Consider the following 9,299-nt stretch of genomic DNA (forward strand, 5'->3'; position numbering starts at 1 on the left):
AAACCATGATTATTCTTCAGACTATATAATCGTACAACCAAAATCTAAAATTGTTGCATCACTAATTGTAATGCAGTTCATAATACAACACATGAATGTGTCTGAATGTAGAAGAAGCCTACTTCAGCAATCAACTGCTTTACTGATATAATGTAGTTTCAAAATACAATATATTAACATTTTAATGTAGAAAAAGCCAACATGGGTGTCTTAAGAAGCAAAAATATACAGCATATGGGCTCTTATATGCTGTTGTGTCATCACTCATACAGCAAGTCATACCTCTCCGGCCCTTCGTTTGGGATGCTTTTCATGAACCGGCCCCCATGACAAACTAATTGAATATTGAATAGCCCTGTCTTAAACTCTTGAAATGCGGGGCTTAAAACATGTAAATTTAACTTTCACTGTTATGGTTAACTTAGCAGTGACTCTACAAATTGCATTTGCTCTGTAGCTCCTCAATTATAACCCAGACTTAACATTGCAGATCTTGTAATGTGACTATTGCAGATGCACACATCGGGATATCGATGCTGAAAAGATATCTTGTGCTGGCCTATTCTTGATGACACTTTTAAGACATTTGGACTGGTAACATGACTTTAAGCGAGGAGAGCACGTGTTGCAGTGCAGGGTTAATATCTAGCCAGTGACATGCAGATGAAGAGACGCACCTTTACACCCTGAATGAGGCCGTTCATGAGGAACGTGTGCTGGGGAAACGTGTCATGCAGGACCTGCAGAATCAAAAACACACCGAGAACATCCATTAGAGACTCTTTTAATTCAACTCACGTTTACTAATATAGTGCTTTTCACAATAATTATCCTTCCAAAAGCCGCTTCACAAATGTTGATTCCCTTCTAGAGATTTACACTTTGCATCTGAAACAGAATGATATCCTGATCACTTTGTTTGAAATTTGCATATGCAGTGCATTGTGGGAAGGTGCATCATCAAGCATGAGGGCACAGCGGACTAAATCAATAATAATTCAATAAAGGGTGATAATGAACACAGAAAAATACAAGGAATTATTATTTATTATTTAAACTTTAAGTACAGTATATTCAGATTGTATTTGCAGTGTTCATAGCATCCAACGCTTGAAGAGTTAATCATTAATTAACTTGCGTTTAACATTAACATTGTCATGTTATTCTGGACATGCTGAAACATTGTTTGAATATTCTGCGACTGTTTTTAGAGCTTTTGTACGCTAACACTGTGCAAACTGGCATTGTAAACTTTGAATAAAAATGTAAACAGTTTTTCACGTTTTAATTTTAGTTACTATACTCTCAAAACCAATCTGTACAAATCTACAGACTTCGTTATAATTCTGTATTCATTAGCATAAAATACATAAAAAGAAAGAAAATAAGAAGTTAAAAAATAAATCAAAAACAAATAAATCAAACTGTTCTGTAATCTACACTCCGAAATAAAGGCACAAAAACCGTCTCAGTGTTGGTATTTGCCCAAAGATTCAAACCTGTTAGCCTAAAAACAGAAAGACATCTAAATTAGTGTTTCTCAACTGGTGGGTCGCGACCCAAAAGTGGGTCATGTGAACATTTTCAGTGGGTCGCGGAGTGTGTGGTCAAAAAAACAACAAATGTTTAATTTAACTTATTTTGCTTATACCGGACTTTTATTTTGAAATGCGTGCGTGACAACCCTACTGTTTGACATGTGACATTTCATTTAACTATAGCAACAAATATGTCAAAGAGCAAGTGCGACCCCAAATATGAAAAGTGTAAATTTACATATATTGACGACAAAAAAGACTTAAAGCATTAGTGTGTCAAATGTAGAGAGGTGCTCTCACAAGAGAGCATGAAACCTTCTGAATTAAACGACATTTAGAAACCAGATGACATGCTTTATTAACAGTTCAGGTTGGTTCATGGTAACGGAACTTTTCCTTACCCTAACCACTGTTTACAGTATTTGTTGTTTTTATTTTGTAATATTGCTATAATTTAACACATTTTGTTAGACGAAAGCAATAAAATATAGTTTATTTGTAAGTCACCACAGCGGAATGAACCGCCAACTTATCCAGCAAGTTTTTACACAGCGGATGCCCTTCCAGCCGCAACCCATCTCTGGGAAACATCCACACACACATTCACACACTCACACTACGGACAATTTAGCCTACCCAATTCACCTGTACCACATGTCTGTGGACTGTGGGGGAAACCAAAGCATCTGAAAGAAACCCACACCAACATGGGGAGAACATGCAAACTCCACACAAAACCGTAAACTGAGCCGAGGTTCGAACCAGCGACCTTCTTGCTGTGAGGCGACAGCACTACCTACTGCGCCACCTCCAGTTTGTCCCCGCGACCCGGCCCCGGAAAAGCGGCAGAAGTGAATGAATGACGTCTTTGTGATTTTCTTATGATTTATCGGTTAATTATAATTCCTAAAATTTTATTGTAGTTCCTAAAAATTTGGGTCGCGGCCTGATGACCATGTAAAAATGTGGGTCCCATGGCCAAACCAGTTGAGAACCCCTGATCTAAATATTTTAGTAGTGTTCTTAAAAAGTAGTTAAAAACAAAACCGCAGTGTTTGCACAAATAGTCGACTGTGAGTTTTGTTGGATCATGCCCCCTTTGCTTTTGCCTTCAGTAGTTTTATGTAAAGAATTATAATGTTGTGTATATGTTTTTATTATATTTCCATTTTGTCAATTTTTTCAAGCCTCCTGTGGACAGATGTTGAGAATTAGCAAATTTGCTAAAGCTCTTAAACAAATGCACCAGGTTGTGCAGTGCAAATGTGATGTCCATGTCAAATTAATAAATAAATAAATAAAAACTGCAGACACTTTTTCAATATAAAAATGCTTTTTTGATGCAATAATAAACTGAACAAGCAGTTTCGCCTTATGCCACAGGATTAAGGAACTTGAATACTATCATAAAGAAAACCCACTCTAAAAGCAAAACTAAATCAATTGCTAAACACTCTGAAATCGTAAATATGCAGCCCACAACACATGTGGAAAGTTATTGCGCATCATATTTAACAAAATGTTTACTTTGAATTTTATTTATTTATTTTCTCACTTGATTACTTGAATATTAATCAAATGATGTCATTACGCTGCATCGCTGATCATGATTTCCAGGATTAACAGATCTGTCCTTCACAACAAAAACATGCACGCAGCGATCTCAGATCAGTTCCAGAGATTTATCTGATCACAAACTTAGCCAGCGATCAGTTATCAGGATTAAAACATCCAGCAAATCATCCTAGATTGTTTAAGTGAAGTACAGTTGAGGTCAGAATTATATAACCTACTGAATATTGTTTCCTCAATTTCTGTTTAACGGAGAGAAGATTAATTTTTCAACACATCTCTAATCGTAATAACTTGTTTTTAATAACTGATGTCTTTCCTATTCACCATGATGACTAGGGGTGTCACGATTTCGATTTTTAATCGAAATTGATCAAAATTTATGCTCAATTTCGATTATCGAATCAAAAAATAGAATCGTCGATGCTGCCACGCCCCCATGTCACGTCAGCTTGGCTTGCCAAGCGGGAAAAAACAGGCTTGTTGAAGTGCTTGTTAAACTGCAGAAGCAGGAGACCCGTCGACAGAGCTTAAACCCTCTCCTCTTTCAATGAAGTCGCCGGTGTGGAAGCATTTTGGATTTCCAGTGAGTTATGTTGACAACGTTCGTGTTGTCGACAAAAAAAAAACACAGTTTTGCAAGCTCTGCTATGTACGTATTACGTACAGTTTGTCCGATAGACAACACCGGCATCGCGATCCTCCGCCCGCCCCCGTTGCAAATCCGCTGGTGAAAAGTACACACTCAGGCCCTGTTTACACTGTCTTTGTTTTTAAATGGCATTTTAGAACGACAACGATTTGACATCCACAGTGGCGTGTAGCATTTCTGAGCAGCCCTCCTTCCTCTTTACCTCTGAAAATGCACATCACGTGACCACACAGACACAGACGCACACACAGCCATGCGCTCGAGACAGCAGGTCCAGGAAGTCAGAGGACTGCTTCAGTCTTTCACTCACTTGTACTCAGTCATTTTAGCTAACACCTCAGATACTGTCGGCTGGTTCCTGTTGGTTGTGCGTCTTTTTTACCGACGCCATTATAACGACACTGATCACTGCCTATTCACGAGTCCCGCAGAAAAAGTGATTGACAGGTGGTAATTATGTGTGTATCTTGCCTTTATTCATTTACTGTATGATTTGTTTATGGGTAAAACAAAGACCATGCAGGTCAGGTAGTTTAAACGGTAGGCTACAAATAATTAATTGGTCATTAATTAATTATTCATAATCGAAAATCGAATCGAATCGTGCCTTTAGAATCGAAAATGTAATCGAATCGAGGATTTGGAGGATCGTGACACCCTTAATGATGACAGCACATAATATTAGACTAGATATTCTTCAAGACACTAGTGTTCAGCCTAAAGTGACATGTAAAGGCTTCACTAGGGTAATTAGGGTAAAGTTAGGGTAATTAGGCAAGTCATTGTATAACAGTGGTTTGTTCTGGAGACAATCCAACACTAATATTGCTGAAGGGGCGAATAATATTGACCTTAAAATGGCTTTAAAACAATTAAAAACTGCTTTTATTCTAGCTGAAATAAAACAAATAAGACTTTCTCCAGAAGAACAAATATCAGAGGAAATTCTGAACAATTCCTAAATCTGTTTAACATCATTTGGTAAACATTTGAAAAAGAATAAACTCACAGGAGGGTGAATAATTTTAACTGTATGAAGATCAAACCCCAGAATCAGATCAGAAATAAGAATAGTGTGTTTTGATCAGTGACTCACGGTGAGCATCGGGGTGGTCAGGAGACCCCAGGCGAAAAACTCCATGAAGATCACCACCACTGCATGGGCCACCTTCGCCCGGCCGACACTGCGCTGCTGAACACACAGAACATTACACACTCGTGAGTTCACATACACACACAGAACAAGCATATTTAACACAAGCGTCTACTGCAAATGTAGGCATGGGCGGGTATAACATGCCGATAACCTTGGATTAAAATATCACTGTATCATGATTACTGCTCTAAAACATGTCCATTTTAAATGTCAAGGTAAAAAAACAACACCTTTTTATATATATATATATATATATATATATATATATATATATATATATATATATATATATATATATATATATATATATATATATATATATCGGACTCACACACGACTTTATTATCCCGTTTAGGGAAAATAAAATTGCAGCAAGGTGCCTTAACACAGGTGAAGTTACATGTACACATTAAAGGGCCATGAAACCCCCTTGTTTCAGCAGGATGTTTTCACACCTCTACTTTGGAAAAAGTCAGAAAAGTGGGCGTGTCCAGCTCTGTTTAGGGGGGAGTGTCGGAGGAACTAAAGTGGGATGGTGTGGGAGTGTCTATTTGTGCACGCGCGAGTTTCAGAGTCAAAATACACACACACACAGACAGGAGAAAGTGATGGTGTTTAACCTACAGGGACATCTGTAGTCGAATTATTTGCCAAATTATTAAATGTTGGACTTTAACTGCAGTTTGGCTCTTTCATTCAGGGAATTCATTCATGTCCCTCGCGACAAACGAGATATTTGATTCGAGGAACTGCTGCAAGCGTGTATTTTTCATGCAATGTTTGATACCGCACGGTGAATGAGAGAAAAAAAACTCTGCATTTCCCGGAAACTTAGATGCACACGGCAGGTAGCGTCAGAAAGTCGCGTGTGTTATTCCGGTCACAAAATGCGGTGCTAACATTTCTGCACTCAGTGCAATAGTTAACTTAATTCGATACGAACAAACTGAATAAACATAGAGCACTGGTCGCTCACTTACCAAATCTGTAGAGACAGAACAATCACCAGCAACTAGAGCCGCGTCTTTATGGAGAGAATACTACAAGCAAATCCAGATCTCAGCGTTTGGAGATGAGAACAGCTCTCAGGTAAACGATAATCCTCCTTAGACACGTAAGTTATTGTTGTCGAGCGTCGCGTACACTGTTAATCCACACGTGATCCAGATAAGCTCTCACAGAGAGAAAATGAAAACGAAACTTAACAGCAGCAAACTATAAAAGCAACACTTCACGCTTGTTTTGCCAACACAACGTGGCGTCTCTGTCGTCTAAACACTGTGACAGTAATGAATATTAATGAAGTTGCACAATAGAGCGTGCTGATTGGTTTGACCCAAGCCTTACTCATGCATTAATGCAGCACACTGTAAGACGTAATAAGACTCACTCAGGCACAGACGTCCAGTCTGCACGCTGGAATACACGCTATTATGTCATGGCCGTGACGCAGCTTCAAAAATTCGTTTCAAACAGGAAGTACAAATTTGCTTGAAATAACGCAAAAACAACCAATTTACACTTTTTAGTGAAATATAGGTGTCCTAATAGTGTTTTTAGCAGTGTGGGACACATATACCACTGTCAACAGCTCAAAAAATGTGTTTTGGTGTTTCGTTACCCTTTAATAAAATATCACCCCATACAATACATCACATTGTAGATGCATCGCCCTCCCTCTGGACTCATTTAATGACCTAAAAGAATTTCACACTCTGTCCTGCAAATAGTAACAGCTGCCAACAGATAGCGCACAGCACTCTACGCTTACAGAAAACTTTGCGCTGTTATAATTCACTTACCTTTTAATACATTTCGGTGCAATTATAATCCGCTATTAAAAACAACAACAATAAATGAATGTTTTGAATGGGTAATGCAGCCGTGGATGGATGCATTTTGGTTCCCGCCATGGAAGAATGAATGTAGCGGAAACCAAGCTCTTTAAAAGTTCTCTGTAGTTGTCTTGACAACACAAACTGCTGCTCTGGGATGAGCCACGTGCAAAAGATGCCCCTCTTAACGCAAAGGCGCATTCAATCGGCCACTTATGCAGCCAAACTAAAAATATATATAATAATAATTTTAATCGTTTAACTGATTGCATTAATCGGTTACAAACGCACCCTTCCGGTTAACGGTTAATCGATTATTTTGAGCATCCCTAGCTGAAACACAGAGCACAATGAGTGATCCAGGGTGTGTAGGATACCCTGAGCTCTCTTTAAAACACCAGTATGGTAAACCACCGTTGGACGAGTTTGGTTAAAACCAAAGATCTTGCCTGCCACCTTCACCAGGCTACTCAACCTGTTCTTGTTTGACACACTCAGATTACCGTACCAAGCAAAAAGATGAAACAGATTCAATAAATTGTTTATAAAACAGTGTCACCATAGAGGTACAACCTGAAACCATCCAAGTTTCTTCTTGGCGGACTTTTTTTTATAGACAGCCTGAGTGTGAGGTTGTCAAAATATTGTCAATAACGATCCCTAGATATTTATGTGTGTCCACAATTTTAATGTCCAAGCTTTTAATATTTGTTATGCTAGGGGTAGGAGAACGCTTCCTGTAATCCATCACCATGTCTGTTTTATTTACATTCAACTGGAGGAAAAGCTTATCACACCAGGAAGTAAATTCTTCCACAGCAGGACCATTCCCCAAATCCTGATCGTGGAGGAGACTCACAATCACTGAATCATCAGCGCATTTTATAATACGACAGTTCCCGTACATACTCCCACAATCATCAGTTGATGAAAGAATGCATGATACATGATGAACAGAAGAGGTGAGAGGAAACAACCTTGAGGGGACCCAGTGGAACAATACTGGAAGTCAGAAAGAGCAGCACTGACTCGGACACACTGCTGACGTCCTACTCAAATATCCAGAATCCATCCACAAATATTCAAATCCAAGTTAAAAAGAGAAATTAGTTTCTCAACCAACAAATGTGGCTTCATGGTATTAAAAGCAGAAGAGACATCAATACACACAATATGTACGTAACATGTTTAATATTTCGCAGAAGTAAACAAGTCAGGCTAAATAACTCAAACAAATCAGTGGCTTTATTATTTTCAGAAACACAGATTTCTGTACAGCTTGAGAAGGGATCTCTGGAGATCTTTCTGTTCTGTGGATATAAAGTTAAGCCACTGCACTGTTCAGCTCTACAGCAGGCTGGATGTTGATTTATAAGTGATTTGTTTTTCAGATGTTTTCTTGAATCGCGGGCTGATCAGTAGCTTTTTACGTGGAGTTCAGCCTACCCAATTCACCTGTACCGCATGCCTTTGGACTGTGGGGGAAACCGGAGCACCCGGAGGAAACTCATGCCAACACAGGGAGAACATGCAAACTCCACACAGAAACACCAACTGAGCCGAGGTTCGAACCAGCGACCTTCTTGCTGTGAGGCGACAGCACTACCTACTGCACCACTGCCTCGCCAGTTTTGGAGTCCATGGTCACAAATACAGTCTGTTAATGTTTAATTTGATGTCATCAAATGACTCTTAATATAAAAATAAAGACAATGGATATAGAAGCTATATTGTTACTCAAGAAGATTTTAGTGTCCAGATTCTGGAAACGTGAGTAAAATTGACGATATACATTTTAAAATGGCGATAGACAATTTAAGGATCAAACATATATTACTGAGGTGAAGTTGGTATTAAATGCACACGCTCGGACGTTCATTATAATTTCAAGGAAATATCCTTTGCAAATTCTACATAGTGAAACCATATAAGCAGCCAATGACTAGGCTACAACACACTCAAATATATAGTGCTGATTTTGTTTTGAAGTCATATGTACATGAGATTTGACACTGAATATTTAAAATATCATGGTAAACAACATGGGGAGCATGTCACAAGCGGTCACTGAACAAATGTGCGAATATGAAACCTACTTTAACTCAATAAATAATATTCAGATAAGAGAACAGAGGATCAGACTTCCGTTATATAGGCAAAAACATCTTAAACACAGATGTTATAAAAGATTTAATGTTACAAACACACGTCATGAACGTTAATCAGCCGCTAAAGACGCCCTGAGTCGTGTGACAGTCAGAAAATGACGCGTTTTCCGTGTTTGTTTCTGTTTCTCTACATATTGGGGGATGAAAACAGTGAGGAAACGCGAAAAAACACTTACTCTCATGTATTTAATCAGCATGGTGACTCTCCGTCGACGATCACATTCTGCCGCAGATGTTAATCATCCTGAGCGCAGATATCTGAGGGGAAATAAAACACTTTTAAACTCCAGCACGGCGATTCTCTTCCACTTTCCAACACCTACATTCCTCAGCGTACACTTCCGGCTTCCGTCTACAAGGCGGGAAGAGCTGGGGTTG

At 38.8% G+C, this 9,299-nt stretch overlaps 1 protein-coding gene across 11 annotated transcripts in view; it reads right to left on the reverse strand.

The window, feature by feature from the left end:
• Positions 1 to 9,282, reverse strand: part of slc71a2b (solute carrier family 71 member 2b) — a 60,837-nt gene extending 51,555 nt beyond the window's left edge. For 5 of the 11 annotated variants that reach the window (XR_015497413.1, XR_015497414.1, XR_015497411.1 and 2 more), the window contains exons 1-4: positions 9,245 to 9,282; positions 9,098 to 9,179; positions 4,859 to 4,954; positions 678 to 740 (exon numbers count right to left, since the gene is read on the reverse strand). Coding sequence is in view for 2 of the 11 variants with exons in the window: in XM_087264133.1 (XP_087120259.1) it covers positions 678 to 740; positions 4,859 to 4,954; positions 9,098 to 9,118 (180 nt within the window). In the remaining 9 variants the exon portion in view is untranslated. Of the gene's footprint in view, positions 1 to 677; positions 741 to 4,858; positions 4,955 to 9,097 lie in introns of all 11 variants that reach the window. The other 6 variants (XR_015497417.1, XR_015497415.1, XR_015497416.1 and 3 more) reach the window with 3 other exon arrangements.
• Between the last annotated feature and the right edge of the window lie 17 nt (positions 9,283 to 9,299).

This window comes from Danio rerio, chromosome 8, assembly GCF_052040795.2.
Source record: "Danio rerio strain M-AB ecotype USA chromosome 8, GRCz13ab, whole genome shotgun sequence".
Lineage (NCBI taxonomy): Eukaryota > Metazoa > Chordata > Actinopteri > Cypriniformes > Danionidae > Danio > Danio rerio.